General features: G+C 42.0%; 1 protein-coding gene across 1 annotated transcript in view; it reads right to left on the reverse strand.

Moving 5' to 3' along the window:
* Positions 1-19168, reverse strand: part of arhgef16 (Rho guanine nucleotide exchange factor (GEF) 16) — a 35809-nt gene that overhangs the window by 10434 nt on the left and 6207 nt on the right. Inside the window, exons 3-9 of the mRNA XM_020506168.2 lie at positions 18519-18570; positions 16854-17011; positions 13919-13975; positions 9868-10028; positions 3845-3997; positions 3289-3418; positions 2538-2612 (exon numbers count right to left, since the gene is read on the reverse strand). Coding sequence (XP_020361757.1) covers positions 2538-2612; positions 3289-3418; positions 3845-3997; positions 9868-10028; positions 13919-13975; positions 16854-17011; positions 18519-18570 — 786 coding nt within the window. The remainder of the gene's footprint in view (positions 1-2537; positions 2613-3288; positions 3419-3844; positions 3998-9867; positions 10029-13918; positions 13976-16853; positions 17012-18518; positions 18571-19168) is intronic.

A 19168-nucleotide genomic window follows, 5' to 3' on the forward strand; every position in this document is an offset into this window, starting at 1 on the left:
TATTGAAAATCATTTGTTCTTAACTGACTTGCCTAGTTAAATAAAAAAAAGGTAAAAAAAAATAAATAATAATATATATATATATATATATATATATATATATTTTTTTTTTTTTTACATATATATATATATATATATATATTTTTTTTTAAACGTCCGGACCATCTACATCGATCCCGCTCCAGAGTACAGGCCTCGGTGTAACGCTCATTCCATCGACAATAAACGTGAATCCGACCATCACCTCTGGTGAGGCAAAACCGCAACTCGTCAGTGGAAAGCACTTTTTGCCAGTCCTGCCTGGTACAGCGACGGCGGGCTTGAGCCCATTGGCAACGTTGTTGCCGGTGAGGACCTGCCTTAGAACAGGCCTACAAGCCCTCAGTCCAGCCTATTGCAGACAGTCTGAGCACTGATGGAGGGATTGTGCGTTCCTGGTGTAACTTGGGCAGTTGTTGCCATCCTGTATCTGTCCCGCAGGTGTGATGTTCGGATGTACCGATCCTGTGCATCTGTTACACGTGGTCTGCCACTGCGAGGACGATCAGCTGGCCATCTTGTAGCGCTGTCCTAGGCGTCTCACAGTACAGACATTGCAATTTATTGCCCTGGCTACATCTGTCGTCCTCATGCCTCCTTGCAGCCTGGGAATGTTTTTTTGTGATTTTCAGAGTCAGCAGAAAGGCCTATTTAGTGTCCTAAGTTTTCATAACTGTGACCTAATTGCCTACCGTCTGTAAGTCGTTAAGACACTAACGACCATTCCATAGGTGCATGTTCATTAATTGTTTATGGTTAATTGAACAAGCATGGGGAACAGTGTTTAAACCCTTTACAATGAAGATATGAAGTTTGGGATTTTTACAAATTGTCTTTGAAAGGCAGGGTCCTTTCAGTTGATTAAATAAAAGCTCAATCTACACACAATATCCCATAATGACAACGCAAAAACAGTTTTTTTTTTGCCACTTTATTAACAGAAATACATTTACATAAGTATTCAGACCCTTTACTATGAGACTTAAAATGGAGCTAATGTGCATCCGGTTTCCATTGATCATCTTTGAGATGTTTCCACAACTTTGAGTCCACCTGTGGTAAATTCAATTGATTGGACATGATTTGGAAAGGCACACACACACACACACACACACACACACACACACACACACCTGTCTATATAAAAAGGTCCCACAGTTGACAGTGCAATGTCAGAGCAAAAAAAATCTGGTCATGAGGTTGAAGGAATTGTCTATAGAGCTCAGAGAAAGGATTGTCTCAAGGCACAGATCTGGAGAATGGTACCAAAAAAATGTATGCAGCATTGAAGGTCCCCAAGAAAATAACGGCCTCCATCATTCTTAAATGGAAGAAGTTTGGAACCACCAACACTCTTCCTAGAGCTGGCCGCCCGACCAAACTGAGCAATCGGGGGAGAAGAGCCTTGGTCAGGGAGGTGACCAAGAACCTGATGGTCACTGACAGAGCTCCAGAGTTCCTCTGTGGAGATGGTAGTCCTTCTGGAAGGTTCTCCCATCTCTGCAGCACTCCACCAATCAGGCCTTTATGGTAGAGTAGCCAGATGGAAGCCACTCAGTAAATGACAGCCTGCTTAGAGATGGCCAAAAAGGCACCTAAAGAACTTACCATGAAAACAAGATTCTCTGGTCTGACGAAACCAAGATTGAACTCTTTGGCCTGAATGCCACGCGTCACATCTGGAGGAAACCTGGCACCATCCCTACGGTGAAGCATGGTGGTGGCAGCATCATGCTGTGGGGATGTTTTTCAGCGGCAGGGACTGGGAGACTAGTCAGGAATGAGGGAAAGAGGAACGGAGCAAAGTACAGAGAACTTGCTCCAGAGTGCTCAGGACCTCACTGGGGCAAAGGTTCACCTTCCAACAGGACAACAACACTAAGCACACAGCAGTGGCTCCAGGACAAGTTTCTGAAAGTCATTGAGCGGCCCAGCCAGAGCCCGGACTTGAACATCTCTGGAGAGACCTGAAAATAGCTGTGCAGCGATGCTCCCCATCCAACCTGAGAGCTTGAGAGGATCTGCAGAGAAGAATGGAAGAAACTCCCCAAATACAGGTGTGCCAAGCTTATAGAGTCATACCCAAGAAGACGTGAGGTTGTAGTCGCTGCCAAAGGTGCTTCAACAAATTAGAGTAAAGATTATGTAAATGTAATTTCAGTTTATTTGTAATGACTTGCAAAAATGTCTAAATACCTATTTTTGCGTGTACATTGAGGAGAACAAAACAATTCAATCAATTTTAGAATAAGGCTGTAACGTAACAATGGAAAAAGTCAAGGGGTCTGAATACTTTCCGAATGCATTGTAAGTTGCTACAGCACCAGGGTACAGCTGTAGCAGTACTGCAACATACCAACAATACACCATGCGCGATTAAGTTAGATGTATAAATCAAAATGGATGCCTGTTTCCGGCCCTGTGAAGCGTTCAAAAAGGTCGACTTTTAGAAATGTTGGAGGACGGAATGAATATGCAGGGTTTGTGGAGCAGCCTACCTTACTGATGGCCTTCAGGGCCCACACTGCAGCAAAGTGCTCCGCCGTTGTGTCTGGAGTTTTCTGACAGATCGTCTGAGTGGGAGAGAGAGAGAGATGGATGATGTTGGGGAAGGGAGGCGCTCCCAAATACTACAGAACCACCTACAATTGCCCGTCTGGATTTCAACCCCTGGATACCAGACATCGCAACTGGTTTACCCTGGGAATCTGCTTATAGAACAATGAATACCTCTAGGACCTATAGTAATAGCCTAGTCGGGTCACATCGACGAGAGACTCCTGTCCGTACGGATCCCCAATCCATCTACAACAGGGGTTTTTAATGCTGGCCCTGTGGATGTACAGGAATTCATTCCAGCCCAACACTAACGCGTCGGTTTCAAATAATCAACTAGTTGAATAATGAGTGTTGGTGCTGCGCAAAAGCCTGCAGACCCAGCAGCACTCTCCAGGTCTGGAGTTGGAGAACCCTTTCCTATACCAGTGGCAGGGCTTCGACTATTATTGGTCTGGTGTCAAATCTCTCCATTAGGGTGCGCCCAAGGCCTCTCTGCAGTGTGTCATAGCAATTCAGCAATGTTTGAATCTCACGGAGCACTCTCCTTGAGGGACATTACAAGATCCGAGGAAAATACAAAATTTTCTCCTCGCTTACCCTTGACGTTTTGAAAAGGAGGATGTGAGGAATCAAGACAGACTTTTGGGATTCACCTGTTGACTCCCATCAGAGGAATCGTGAGGGACTTACATCTAATAGCAGCGGCAGCCGGGTGACTCTCTGCATTGGAAGGATGAGGAAGGAGATCATGGGCAGGCCTTGGGACTCGCCACTCCCCTCAATCCGTTTCAGCACCTCCTTAAAAGCAGTGTTGCTCGTTCTGAGAGAGACACACACAAGGAGAGAAGATGAAGGAAGCCAATATAAGTAATGTTTGAATCATATCAACATTGCATTACCCTTTAATACTTAACCCAATCACTGATCGGACATGACTGGATTGGTATAACCTATGTAGTGGAAAACTTGATTTCCATTTATCCAGCCATTTAGATTTGGTGATTTGATTACGGAAAGGAGGACAAAGGGATGCATGTTAAAATTATTTTAAAAATCTGGGTTTCTGTTATTGGCCCAGTTCAATTAGTTCAGAAATGCATACTTATTTTCAACCTTACTTGATGTAATCACAGAGCTGAATTAGTTTGAATGGATGGGTGTACTCTCACCAATCTCTTACAGATCTGTACATGAAGGATGCATTTCTGAAGTATTCGAAAAGGCCCTTAATTTGTCCCCTACTCACAGCAGCTTCTGCAGCGTCCTCTGCTGGAAGGTCTCGTTGGAGCAGTACACGATGTAGGGCTCAAAGTGGTGGGCGGCGTGGTTCTGCACTATGTCGCTGATGTCCCGGATCACCACGTTGTCATGGTGACGCCTTTCAAGGTCGTCGAAAAACCTGTCGAGAACAGAACACATGCATAACTGTTCCCTTCCCTCTAACCATAAGAGCTACTGTACCGGAGCAGCCGTTTAATAATAACCCCAAAAGCAGTTACATGGAGGATATTCCAAGCGCAGCCAGCAGCAGCATTGTGCAAAGGTTGTAATTGACCTCTTAGTGCTGCCCTGAAAATGGAGCTTGTGATCTTTTGATTGCTGAAACCCTGTACTATGACATACTATCAAACTCCATCCTTGGGCCTCCCCAGGTGCACATTTTGGGTTTTGACCTAGCACAACACAGCGGATTCAAATAATCAAAGCTTGTTGATGGGTTGGTTATTTGAAAATCAGTGCTAGAGAAAAATAATGTGTGGGGGGGGGGGGAGAGACATTGATTTTATTTGGTCGTGAACAGATATTGGAGATGAAACTGTTTTTACATCATTTGCTCACTTTCAAAAAAGGCATAAAGGTGGTAATAAAATGTATGTTCCACTATCTCAGAGTGCACATTAATGAAAATACCACAGTCTACTACCCCAAATGTGAGCCAGGAAAGCATTCAAAGAAATCAAAACAAAATTAGCTAAGCTAGTAAGGCAAATTATGTATTACTTCTAGGGCTGGGCGGTATACCGTATTTTATGATACACCGGAAATGGATGGTTTGGATTTTTACTTTACCTTCTATACCGGTATTTGAATGTTTGGTTTGTTAAAATGTGATACGCCATGTGTACTTTACTTCGCTACTTGGGGCGGCAGGTAGCCTAGCGGTTAGAGAGTTGGGCCAGTAACCGAAAGGTTTCTAGATCGAATCCTTGACAAGGTAAAAAAATTAATAAGTCGTTCTGCTTCTGAACAAGGCAGTTAACCCACTGTTCCTAGGCCATCATTGTAAATAAGAATGTTTAACTGACTTGCCTAGTTAAATAAACTCAGTCATCTCTCTCTAGCTACGTCCCCTGTCACTCAAGGAACGCATTTGATGTTCCTCAACAACGACACTTGCGTTCAGTCTGCATGGTCAATGCAGCACAATGCGGTTTTCACTTTACTTCTTAATATAAATCCACTTGCGTTCTATAATGACACTGCTAGTTTGTCTTTTCCTTAGCAAGTTGCCCTAAATCTTGTGAGCCGATAATGCTAATAGCTAGCTAATAAATGTACTGAGTAAGAGCAAACATAGCGAGCTAATACAGTCTGATGGTGTAGACCTAAATCAGCATGTCGTTTGTGCAACAGTATCTTCTAAAACAAAGAGGAATATGCAAAGCAAGAACATGTTAGCTACATGAAGTAGCTAAGAGAAAACATGCAATGTAGCCAAAGCTTATAGGCTCCCCTAGGAAACAAATATCAACACTAGATCCTACCCTTTCGCAATAACTCCTCCCTGGCATTTTAATTCGTTGTCATCGCAAACTGTATTTAATTTTTTTTTATTTATCCGTTATTTTACCAGGTAAGTTGACTGAGAACACGTAACTATTCCCCAGGTCATTGCTGCAAATGAGAACAGGGGAGAGGGGGATGAATGAGCCAATTGTAAACTGGGGATTATTAGGTGACCATGATGGTTTGAGGGCCAGACTGGGAATTTAGCCAGGACACCAGGGTTAACACCCCTACTCTTAAGATAAGTGCCATGGGATCTTTAATGACCTCAGAGAGTCAGGACACCCGTTTAACTTCCCATCCGAAAGACAGCACCCTACACAGGGCAGTGTCCCCGATCACTGCCGTGGGGCATTGGGATATTTTTTTTAGACCAGAGGAAAGAGTGCCTCCTACTGGCCCTCCAACACCACTTCCAGCAGCATCTGGTCTCCCATCTAGGAACTGACCAGGACCAACCCTGCTTAGCTTCAGAAGCAAGCCAGCAGTGGAATGCAGGGGGGTATATGCTGCTGGCTATATTATAGAATAGTCATTCTAGTTCTATAATTCCAACAGTTTTGCTCTAATTCACAAGTCAAATCGCAACATTTGGTTAAAAATAAGTCCCATATTGTGCAGTCCTACGTGGCAGTGTGGAAATTCTCAATTGAGCAGTGGCGTAAAGTACTTATGTAAAAATACTTTCAAGTACTATTTAAGTCAGGTTTTTTGGTATCTGTACTTGACAACTTTTACATCACAACATTCCCAAAGAAAATACTGTACTTTTAACTCCATACATTTTCCCTGACACCTAAAAGTACCTACATTTTGAATGCTTAGCAGACCAGGAAAATGGTCCAATTCACACACACACACACTTGTTAAGAGAAAATCCCTGGTTATCTACTGCCTCTGATCTGGAGGACTCACTAAACACAAATGCTTTGTTTGTAAATTATGTCTGAATGTGCACCTGGCTATCTGTAAATTAAAACAAATAAAATGGTGCCATCTAGTTTGCTTAATATAAGGAATTTGAAATTATTTACACTTACTTTTGATACTTAAGTATATTTAAAACCCATACTTCTACTCAAGTAGTATTTTACTTGGTGACTTTCACTTGAGTCATTTTCTATTAAGGCATCTCTACTTTTACTCAAGTAGGACAATTGGGTACTTTTTCCACCACTGCAATTAAGTGCTGAAATTTGTTTTGGTTGAAGTTGAATTGAACAGTAGAAAACAATCAGAATGCAGAAAGACTTGTTGAAATCACTTAGAATGCGTGTTCTGCCACCCTAGGATCACTCACTACTCAAAGCAAATGTAGAACTTATTATTCAAAAACGTTTTAAATACCGTGATATATTTTGGCCATATCACCCAGCCCTAGCTTCTAATAGTACAATTTCCAATGTGCCAGTAGATAATAAAACTACAGTTGTTACTTCCAGCCCCACCCATTACAGGGACTCATTTTTTGCTGACAAACCTTGAGTAAACTGACACCCAAAACAACAGCTCAACTGAAGCAGCAATGTCACACACACTACCACACGATAGTCGAGCAAACCCTGTCAAGACAAGTTCCACCCATCAGTTTCATTAGAATTGCGCACTTTCCATTCAATTTTAACTGTGGGCAGCCGCATAACGATTTGTGCAATTGCCATTGACAGAGACTAGATCCATTTTCATTCAAAAAGCAGCAATAACAAACAATAACAATGTAGTCTTGAACGCAACATTATTATTAAGCTCTGCTGAATACCACCTGACCTACTAGGCAGTAGAACCGGTTGAGCCAGCGTGTCTAAACACGCTCCGTGAGTCCTTCCAGGAGACTTGCTCCTGTTCAAATTCCATCGGAGACTGCGTTTACACAGGCAGCCCATTCTGATCTTATATCCCACCAATCGGTCTTTTGACCAATCACATCAGATCTTGTTCAGAGCTGATCCGATTGGACAAAAGACCAATTAGTGAAAGTAGTATCAGAATTGGTCCAGCTGTGTAAAGGCAGCCTAAATGAACCCATTGTGAACCTTTAAGCTGGGCAAACAACCAAATCTAAAATGGGAATAACAGTACAGTATTTCATTACTAGATTACAGACAGAATTTTTATTCACAGATGTTGCAATGTTGTGTCAATGTTTGTTATCAATGTTTTGGAAATGCTTGTATGGACAATCATTTTGCTCTAGGCATGTCTGTTACTAGTCCTAGCTAGAAGAGCCAGGTCTGCTAGACTTCATTGAACCTCAGATAAGATGCAAATTCACTCTTTAGATGGCCTGTAGTTTCTCGGAGATCGAGCAAGATAAATGAAATAATTATTTCCACCATCAAAGTCACATACAGTGCCTTGCGAAAGTATTCGGCCCCCTTGAACTTTGCGACCTTTTGCCACATTTCAGGCTTCAAACATAGATATAAAACTGTATTTTTTTGGTGAAGAACCAACAACAAGTGGGACACAATCATGAAGTGGAATGACATTTATTGGATATTTCAAACTTTTTTAACAAATCAAAAACTGAAAAATTGGGCGTGCAAAATTATTCAGCCCCTTTAAGTTAATACTTTGTAGCGCCACCTTTTGCTGCGATTATAGCTGTAAGTCGCTTGGGGTATGTCTCTATCAGTTTTGCACATAGAGAGACTGAAATGTTTTCCCATTCCTCCTTGCAAAACAGCTCGAGCTCAGTGAGGTTGGATGGAGAGCATTTGTGAACAGCAGTTCAGTTCTTTCCACAGATTCGATTGGATTCAGGTCTGGACTTTGACTTGGCCATTCTAACACCTGGATATGTTTATTTTTGAACCATTCCATTGTAGATTTTGCTTTATGTTTTGGATCATTGTCTTGTTGGAAGACAAATCTCCGTCCCAGTCTCAGGTCTTTTGCAGACTCCATCAGGTTCTTCCAGAATGGTCCTGTATTTGGCTCCATCCATCTTCCCATCAATTTTAACCATCTTCCCTGTCCCTGCTGAAGAAAAGCAGGCCCAAACCATGATGCTGCCACCACCATGTTTGACAGTGGGGATGGTGTGTTCAGGGTGATGAGCTGTGTTGCTTTTACGCCAGACATAACGTTTTGCATTGTTGCCAAAACGTTCAATTTTGGTTTCATCTGACCAGAGCACCTTCTTCCACATGTTTGGTGTGTCTCCCAGGTGGCTTGTGGCAAACTTTAAACGACACATTTTATGGATATCTTTAAGAAATGGCTTTCTTCTTGCCACTCTTCCGTAAAGGCCAGATTTGTGCAATATACGACTGATTGTTGTCCTATGGACAGAGTCTCCCACCTCAGCTGTAGATCTCTGCAGTTCATCCAGAGTGATCATGGGCCTCTTGGCTGCATCTCTGATCAGTCTTCTCCTTGTATGAGCTGAAAGTTTAGAGGGACGGCCAGGTCTTGGTAGATTTGCAGTGGTCTGATACTCCTTCCATTTCAATATTATCGCTTGCACAGTGCTCCTTGGGATGTTTAAAGCTTGGGAAATATTTTTGTATCCAAATCCGGCTTTAAACTTCTTCACAACAGTATCTCGGACCTGCCTGGTGTGTTCCTTGTTCTTCATGATGCTCTCTGCGCATTTAACGGACTTCTGAGACTATCACAGTGCAGGTGCATTTATACGGAGACTTGATTACACACAGGTGGATTGTATTTATCATCATTAGTCATTTAGGTCAACATTGGATCATTCAGAGATCCTCACTGAACTTCTGGAGAGAGTTTGCTGTACTGAAAGTAAAGGGTGCTGAATAATTTTGCACACCCAATTTTTCAGTTTTTGATTTGTTAAAAAAGTTTGAAATATCCAATAAATGTCGTTCCACTTCATGAGTGTCCCACTTGTTGATTCTTCACAAAAAAATACAGTTTTATATCTTTATGTTTGAAGCCTGAAATGTGGCAAAAGGTCGCAAAGTTCAAGGGGGCCGAATACTTTCGCAAGGCACTGTAAGAAATGAAGGACTTGACTAACAACAACCTAAAGCTGAGGGTCAAGGAATATGTTGTTTCAGCCTCAGCCTGCACTTCTGAATGCCTCCAGCTGCTCGGTTTGTGGAATTTGATGCTTATGGCGAGATCTCCTAGTGCTAGCCTAGTCCAGATATGGTTGTGCTTCAGCCGACTGCGCAGCTCTGACTATTATGCATTAGTGATACAAATAAATCGATAGTTACATATCGGGACATTATTTATCACTTTGACAATATAAAATTGTGCTAGTTGGCTGTACCTGCTGTATCTTCACCATTTTCTTACAATGTAGAAAATAGTAAAAAATAAAGAAAAACCTTTGAATGAGTCAGTGGGTCCAAACTTTTGACTGGTACTGTAGAGGCCACGGCCCCGTTTGCCATTAAATAACTTCACTATTCCAATTGCATGCCAGATAGAAATGTTGTGACCTTCATACTGAGACCATCCTAACCCAGCAGTCTCCAACTGGAGTCCGGAGAAATGTAGTACCTTTTGCTGACACCTTCGATGACAGCGATGTTGGAGAAGAGATGGTGGTGCTCGGTGGCAGTTATGGTCTTCCGCAGTGCCTCGCTCCCTTTGAAGTGCCTCACCAGGATGCCAAGGCTGTGGAGGTACGAGAACTCTGAGGTGATGATCTCAAATATGGCCTGCCAAAACCACATGAGAGAATGTCAGTGGGGGGAAAAGGCCCCTTATGTAGCAGGGTGAATCCCAAAAAGAAGACCTGTATTGTGCAATGAACACTAGTGAACAAAAATATTTCAAAAACCCAACAATTTCAAAGACTTTACTGAGTTAGGGCTGTGGCGAGCTGGTTATTGTCATGCAAGAGACTGCCAGTTTCTGTAAATTGACCGTTAATTAACAAAAACAGGTTTAGCATCTACAAGCCTCCACACATACAAGCAGCTGCTACATGCCATCTACATTTAAAAAAGTAAAACAAATCAATTTAATATACACATCACAATAAATCCATCATTTTAGTCAGGTCTAAAGAAACAACATGTATTTAAGAAGAACAGAATAGGAGTTGGCCTACATTATCTGGCTATGTGCCATAAGATGACAAGATATACTTATAAGTCCCATGACAATTTTATTGTAAGAAGAATGGAATTCAACCTAACTGAATGAAATTGAAAGGGTATTTTTTCCCCATTACAGAGCGAGTGCACGTACGAAGTGGCCATGTTGAGCATAAAAGTGATCATTTGAAACAGGTCCTATATGCTAAATTAAAGTTGCCGAATAACTCAGTTGCAAATGATAAACCTTATGTTGTTTTGATCTAAGATATTCTTTGGGCTGCATGATGCGATGAGCCATTGATTTGAGAAAGTAGCAAAAAAAAGAAAATCACCATATTTTGACCGTCTATTTTCAACGTAATCTTGTCTTTCAAAATCATTTGACATATTAGTAATTTAGAATGGCTTTTCCGCAAGTCCGTTTTATAGCGGAGCATGTGCTTAATATGAGCAGCTGAGAAATAATAACATGCATCAACCACTGATATGCCTGTCGTGCAGTTACATGTTTTTGCAATGAAACATTTCACTGAACTGTTTGACAGCCCGTCTGTGCACTCAAGGAATAAAGGAGAGGAGATGGATGGTGAGATATTCTGTATAGCTTATGGTAATGTCCCAATTCATTATGAAAATATATTTTTTACAATCCCTATTACTAGGCTATTCAAAATCAAATTCACTAATTGTAGGCAAACCCTGCAAAATCAACAAACCTAGGGCTATACGTTCTTTCCCAGACATTTGAGTGTAGCATAAGGTAACCAGTCAATCCAGTATGCATAATAATAATACTACTACAGTCCACACTCAATGGGATTACTTGAATGTTCGTTTTTGGAGGAGTATATTTTGGGGCTTGGGCTCATAAGCCTATCATATGGAGGTTTTGAATTAATCACCTTAGAAAGCGCTGTCTATTTCATTGTGTTATGCTTTGAAACATCCACAAAAACAAAAAACATGTTTTACACTGTTTCAACTTGCTGTTGAAGATTTTTCTTCAAATTGATCATCACAGTGAGGGAGTTGTAAAAGTACTATAGGCCTGCTGTTTTGATTAGTGTTTAATGTGATTTTCAAATGCATTTACATTGATGTCAGAGAGTTTAGAGGGACAATAGAGCCCTGAGTACCAGGCTAATGACCGCCAGGTCCTAATGACAAGTTGGGTACAACCAAAGCATGTCCAAAGTGCATAAAATGAGATTGCATGATTCAACAGTCACATGGAATTTTACTGCGGTCATGACTCATTACTGCCAGTGTGGCGGTAATATGGTCACCGCTACAGCTCTGGTTACAGTTCATATAAAAGGAAAATAAGTCAATTGAAATAAATTCATTAAGCCCTAATATGGATCTCATATGACTGGATACAGATATTCATCTGTTGGGTCACAGATATAAAAAAATATATATATATATAAAAAATATTTTTAAAAAGGTAGGGGTGTGGATCAGAAAACCAGTCAGTATCTGGCATGACCACCATGGCCTCATGCAGCTCAACATCTCCTTTGCATAGAGTTGATCAGGCGGTTGATTGAAGATTGAGACAACATGCCACAATGGCTGTGCAAGGTGCTGGATATTGGGGGGGGGGGGGGGGGGGGGGGGACTGGAACACGCAGTCATACACGTCGACCCAGAGCATCCCAAACATGCTCAATGAGTGACATGTCTGGGGAGTATACAGGCCATGGAAGAACTGGGACATTTTCAGCTTCCAGGAATTGTGTAAAGATCCTTGGGACATGGGGCCGTGCATTATCATGCTGAAACATGAGGTGACCGCGGCGGATGAATGGCATGAAAATGGGCCATAGGATCTCGTCATGGTATGTCTATGCATTCAAATTGCCATCGATAAAATGCAAGTGTTATTTGTCTACAGCTTACACCTGCCGATATCATAACCCCACCATGGGGTACTCTGTTCACAACATTGACAAACCGCTCGCCAACACGACGCTATATATATATATATATATATATATATATCGTCTGCAATCTGACCAGTACAGTTGAAACCGGGATTCATCCGAGAAGAGCACACTTCTCCAGCGTGTCAGTGGCCATCGAAGGTGAGCATTTGCCCACTGAAGTCAGTTACGACTCCAAACTGCAGTCAGGTCAAGACCTTGGCGAGGACGACGAGCACACAGATGAGCTTCCCTGAGACAGTTTGAGTTTGTGCAGAACTTCTTCGGTTGTGCAAACCCCCAGTTTCATCAGCTGTCTGGGTAGCTGGTCTCAGACAATCTCGCAGGTGAAGAAGCTGGATGTAGAAGTCCTGGGCTGGCGTGGTTACACATGGTCTGCGGTTGTGAGGCCGGTTGGATGTACTGCCAAAGTCTCTAAAATGACGTTGGAGGCAGCTTATGGTAGAGAAATTAAATTATCTGGCAACAGCTCTGGTGGACATTCCTGCAGTCAGCATGCCAATTGCACGCTCCCTCAACTTGAGGCATCTGTGGCATGGTGTTGTGTGACAAAACTGCATATTTTAGTGTGGCCTTTTGTCCCCAGCACAAGGTGCACCTGTGTAATGATCATGCCATTTAATCAGCTTGATTTGCCACATGGATTATCTTGGCAAAGGAGAAAATGCTCACTAACAGGGATGTAAACAAATCTGTGCACAAAATGAGAGAAATAAGCATTTATGTATATGGAAAATTTCTGGGATTTTTTATTTCAGCTCATGAAACCAACACTTTACATGTTGCATTTATATTTTTGTTTAGTGTCTTTACAAATATAGTGGTATACATATACAAAGGTCTGAGCAGCTTAGCATTCAAAGATACAACTGGACACATACTGCTAACGACAATAATTAGCAAACAGCAGCAATGGTAGAGAACGTAGCATCGCCATTTAGTTTGTTTCATTCGCAGACACGTCCCTAGAGTTAACTATTATAGTGAAATAACCTTACAAGATGTGTAAAGGATTAAATGGGATAATAATAGTGAATGGGATGCAAAGGCCACTTGTTTGGAAACCAAAAAGGTCACTGAAAGGTGAAACTATTTTAAGAAAACTTTATTTTAATGACGTCTACTATGTGTTCCCAACTTGTATTGGAACAAAATGTTACACATCTTTTACCATTTTGAATGGACCATGTCCAATTCATACACAATAGAGAGCCATGCCTGTACATTACAATGGTTGTTGCTTCCAAAGGACACTAATGCAATAAAATATACGCATTTGCCTTACAGAAGATGTATCACTGATAAATCTAGTTTGGAGCTCAGCTAGCTGCTTCTAAGACTTTTGAGAAGGGTGATCGTACTATTGACATTACAGGGTTAGCCAGCAGGGGTGGAGGGACTAAGGCAGCCAACAAATGAGGGAGTGGCTGCATTTAGCACACAGAGAGCAGGCTGGGTGGACTTTGATATTTAGACAATAGTGTGTTCTGACTACCAATAGAAGAGTCCCAGAGCAGGCACTCTCAAAAGACCCTGCTATAAACTCAAAGAGTCCCTTACCTCCTGTCGCTTCCGCTCCTCAGCAGAGATCATCTGAAGAATGCCGTTATCCTTCACCTGAGACAGAGGAAGATGTTTACAGCAAAATGATTAGTACATAAACTGGCTGTCATTACATCATACAGTCAGGTCCATATATATTTGGACATTGACCAAGTTATTAACTGTCCACCACAGCATATTGGAGATGAAATTAAATAATGAATATGAGCTGAAGGTGCAGACTTTTACATCTAAATCAGGTGAATGGTGTAGGAATTAGAGCACTCTTTATACGTGGTTCCCCCCCCCTTTTTTAAGGGACCAAAAGTAATTGGATAATTGGCTACTCAGTTGTTACATGGCCAGGTGTGTTTTATTCCCTCATTTATTCAATTACAAGTAAGCAGACAAAAAGGTTAAGAGTTGAGTAAGTGTGGCATTTGGAATCTGTTGCTGTTAACCCTCAATACGAAATCTAAAAGAGCTGTCACTGCCAGTGAAGCAAGCCCTCATTAGGCTGAAAAATCTAACACATCAACGAGATAGCAAAAACATTAGATGTGGCCAAATCAACTATTTGGTACATTCTTAAAAGAACAAACGCACTGGTGAACTCAGGAACACCAAAAAGACCACGGAAAACTACTGTGGTGGATGACAGAAGAATTCTTTCCCTAGTGAAAACTCCTTTCACAACAGTTGGTCAGATCAGGAACATCCTCCAGGAGGCAGGACTATCTGTGTCGAAGTCAACATTCAAGAGAAGACTTCAGAGTAAATAAATAGGGTTTACCACAAGATGCAAACCATTGGGAAGCCTCAAAAACAGGAAGATCAGATTAGTTTGCCAAAAAAATCATTTTTAAAAAGCCTGTACAGTTCCGGAACAACATCCCATGAACAGACGAGACAAAGATGAACTTGTACCAGAATGATGGGAAGAGTATGAAGGAAAGGAACTGCTCATAATCCAAAGCATACCACCTCATCTGTGAAGCATGGTGGAGGGGGTGTTATGGCGTGGAATTGTGTGGCTGCTAATGGAACTGGTTCCCTTGTATTTACTTATAGATAATGTGACTGCTAACAAAAGCAGCAGGATGAATTGTGAAGTGTTTAGGGCCATTTTAACTGCTCAGATTCTGCCAAATGCTACAAAACTCATTGGACGGCACTTTACAGTGCAGATGGACAATGACCCGAAGCGTACTGCGAAAGCAACCCAATACTTTAAGGCAAAGCAGTGGAATGTTCTGCAATGGTTAAGTCAATCACCTGACCTGAATCCAATTGAGCATGCATTTCACTTGAAGGCAAAATGCCCCAAGAACAAGCATGAATTGAAGACAGCTGCACTAAAAGGCCTGGCAGAGGATCACCAGGGAAGAAACCCAGCAACTGGTGATGCTATGGGTTCCAGACTTCTGGGATGTTAGTTAGTCCAATTACTTTTGAGCCCCTGAAATGGGGGGGGGGCTATGTACAAAAATGGTTGTAATTCCTACACGGTTCAGACAATAATTCACAAAGATGAAAGTCTACACTTAAAGCACATCTTGATTGTTTCCCTTCAAATCCATTGCGTTCATGTGCAGAGCCAAAATCATGCAAATTGTCACTGTCCTAATACTTATGGACCTAACTGTAATAGGTTGCTTAAGCAGTATGACAGAGCACGCAGTCAGACAATTGTATCCATATGGGAATGCAATTGCACTGAAAATGTTGTAAAATACAGAGTTATGCAGAGTGGTGTGGGGGCTGTGCTTGGCAAAGTGGGTGGGGTTAGATCCTTCCTGTTTGGCCCTGTCCGGGGGTGTCCTCGGATGGGGCCACAGTGTCTCCTGGCCCCTCCTGTCTCAGCCTCCAGTATTTATGCTGCAGTAGTTTATGTGTCGGGGGGCTGGGGTCAGTTTGTTATATCTGGAGTACTTCTCCTGTCCTATTCGGTGTCCTGTGTGAATCTAAGTGTGCGTTCTCTAATTCTCTCCTTCTCTCTTTCTTTCTCTCTCTCGGAGGACCTGAGCCCTAGGACCATGCCCCAGGACTACCTGACATGATGACTCCTTGCTGTCCCCAGTCCACCTGGCCATGCTGCTGCTCCAGTTTCAACTTCCACCTGACTGTGCTGCTGCTCCAGTTTCAACTGTTCTGCCTTATTATTATTCGACCATGCTGGTCATTTATGAACATTTGAACATCTTGGCCATGTTCTGTTATAATCTCCACCCGGCACAGCCAGAAGAGGACTGGCCACCCCACATACCTAGAGAGGAACCAGGCTTTCTTCCTAGGTATTGGCCTTTCTAGGGAGTTTTTCCTAGCCACCGTGCTTCTACACCTGCATTGCTTGCTGTTTGGGGTTTTAGGCTGGGTTTCTGTACAGCACTGAGATATCAGCTGATGTACGAAGGGCTATATAAATAAATTTGATTTGATTTGATTGAGGCTCTATTAATGAAATGGCCAATACTGTCAGGCGAGTTTGTTTTGAATTCATTCAGAAATAATGGTTCAAATAAATTCAAAGGTGGTGTTCAATTCTAAAACAGTATATTTGTCTATGGAACTAGGCAAGTATACAAAGTTAAATGGAAAATGATAACATCTTACATTTTAAGTCTGAGTGATATATTGTGACTAAGTTGAATCGAAGAGTGCAAGTTATGTTAGGATGTTTAGGCCACATTTTCACGCAATCAATGCATGTTTACTTCACAAGGCTTTCTGTAGCGCTTGAATTAAAATTCTAAGACAGCCACAAAACAATTAAGATTGGGTTCAAATTTCAGAAACCCATCCCTTTTACTGCCTTCTTTAAAGCGTATGATCCGCGCCGAAGTTCAGTGTTGATGCAGTCACACAGATATCTGCTGTCATGGTTCAGACCCCACATCTGTGCCCCTACCAGTCCCCGCTGGCCTGGAAGACCCCTCTGCTCCTCCCTGCTTACCTGCTGTAGCGAGCTCCAGGTAACCTGCGCTGGCCTGTAGCTCTTTACCACGATGGCCTGGTCCTCCCCAGGTGGCTCCACGTGGACAAAGTCATCATCATCCGCAATAGTGGTGGGCTGCAGCCCCCGCTCCGTGATCTCCTGGTACAGCCGAGGATCTACGGGCAAGAGAAACGAATTGGAATAACTTTGTTGTTCCATGCAATGTTGAAATGGCTTTTGTAGTCATGTGATACTGACATGGAAAATGTTGAAATGTTTCTAGAACTTCAAGTCCTCACTTCACTGTCATTAAGAACACTTCATTTGACACATTCAGCATGGTTACATGCACACAATAATACGATTATTGTGGATAGTCTGATTAATATACGTTACATGCTTTGCAAGAAGAACGATTTCCCTAACAAGCCTGTATATTGCACATCTGAAATCAGGCTACTGATGTGCCTTCTGATACATGCAAAACATTAGCTTTCTACCACAATGACCATGTTATTTTTGCGAAGACTATTTGATTTGGAGTTGGGACATAGTTCTCACATACAAATTTTAAGATGCATATACGTTTTTCCGCACTCACTTTAATTGCGCACAAGAGCGAGGATTGCGCTACCGGTGCTGGCATGTGCATAGATCAAATATACAGCTGATTAAGCGTTCCAGTACCATGTCCTAATAATTCAAAAGATTGCTCAGAAAACTAGGTGCTTTAAAAATCGGCATGTTTACTTTATGACCTTAACGTGATTAAGATAAGCAGATCAAGGCGCTTACATGACTAATACCATACTCCGCCTTCTGCCATAATCAGTTTAATATTGAATTATTAGTGTGCATGTTAACGTACTTAATGAGAAATATCCAGTATCTCTAGGAGCAATAGTTACGATTTGTCGGGTTGAATATTTTATTAGCTATAAAATAAAGCGTTTAAAAAACGTTTTTATCCAGGGTTTCCCCATTTTTTTGCCTGTGGGGTGCCATTGTCCATTCTAGAACACAGGCACACGAGTATCTCCCACTTCTACATGTGGAAAATGGAAGACCCTGGATAAAAAACTAGTTTTAAATGCTTATTTGATAGCGAAGGACACATTCAACCCGACGAATCATAATCATTGTTCCTACAAATACTGGATATGCCTCTAACGTTATTTTGGTGAAACTGAGTAGTTTAGATTTGGTTGATCAAGGACGCAAGGCTACGGAAGTTTCCGCAACGAGCCATCTCGCCAGGTGGGAATTGTAAATGAGAACTTGTTCTCAACTTGCCTACCTGGTTAAATAAAGGTGAAATAAATCAAATCTGTCTAAAAAATGGCTCGTTGCAGGACGAAGCCACATGCTAACCAGGAATGAGGGTCAACCAATTCTATTTGAACTTCAAGAAGTGAATTGAAAATAAATGACAGAAATCTTCACTCGAAAGAAATATTGCGCAATTATAGATTCATGAACTGGATTTTGATTAATCCCGATTTTCCCATATTTAAAAAATGTATTGAATAACCAAGAGGCTAACATTTGTCATTTGATATTTTCCGGTCATCTGCTAGCCTGGGTGCTCTTTTGCAAACTTATGCAGAAATACACTGGCATGACTAGTCATCTGTATCTCTAGGGTCAAAGCCCCGTCAGCCGGGAGGAGTGACACATAAGTACCGTCTTTGAATGAGCCCCCGTGCCTCTGGTTCCTCTTTCTCCCCAAGGTTCTCTAGAAAGGAGATGGTGGAAACATGAGTTAATCATAGAACAGGCATCATCAACTCGATTCAGCCACAGGATGATTTCTTCTTGAGCGGATGATCAGGGGGCCGGGAACATAATTACAAATCATTTGCAGACTGCATAAAGCCCAAACATATAATATTTGGCTAAGACATCATTTCAAACCTCGCTTACGTTGGTATACAATCACATACAGTATATCTCCCGATTATGTGTGGGAATACTTTGAAACATATTTCAAAAGATAATCATTTGGAGCTGATTTGCTGGTGTTCTTACAGTCTTGTCCCCCCTCCCCCTGCCCAAAGATTAATTTTAAAAAATAACCCGCCCCGGGAAAAATTTGGCCCACGCGCCACCAGTTGGGGAACATTGTCACAGAGGAATGAATGTGGGAGAGGGCCTCCACAGAAGGACATGGAGCCCTCTCAATTTGGTCAGTATGTTTTGCTCCATGTTAAAACCATAGGGTTGTCAGTCGAGGAAGTCCTGCACTAACAGTTTATGAACGGGAAGCGGTCCTGGAAATTTGACCTCGCTAACTAAAAAGATGGCTTCTAACTTAGGGACTTATCACCAGCACT

The sequence above is a fragment of the Oncorhynchus kisutch genome, linkage group LG17, assembly GCF_002021735.2.
Source record: "Oncorhynchus kisutch isolate 150728-3 linkage group LG17, Okis_V2, whole genome shotgun sequence".
Taxonomy (NCBI): domain Eukaryota; kingdom Metazoa; phylum Chordata; class Actinopteri; order Salmoniformes; family Salmonidae; genus Oncorhynchus; species Oncorhynchus kisutch.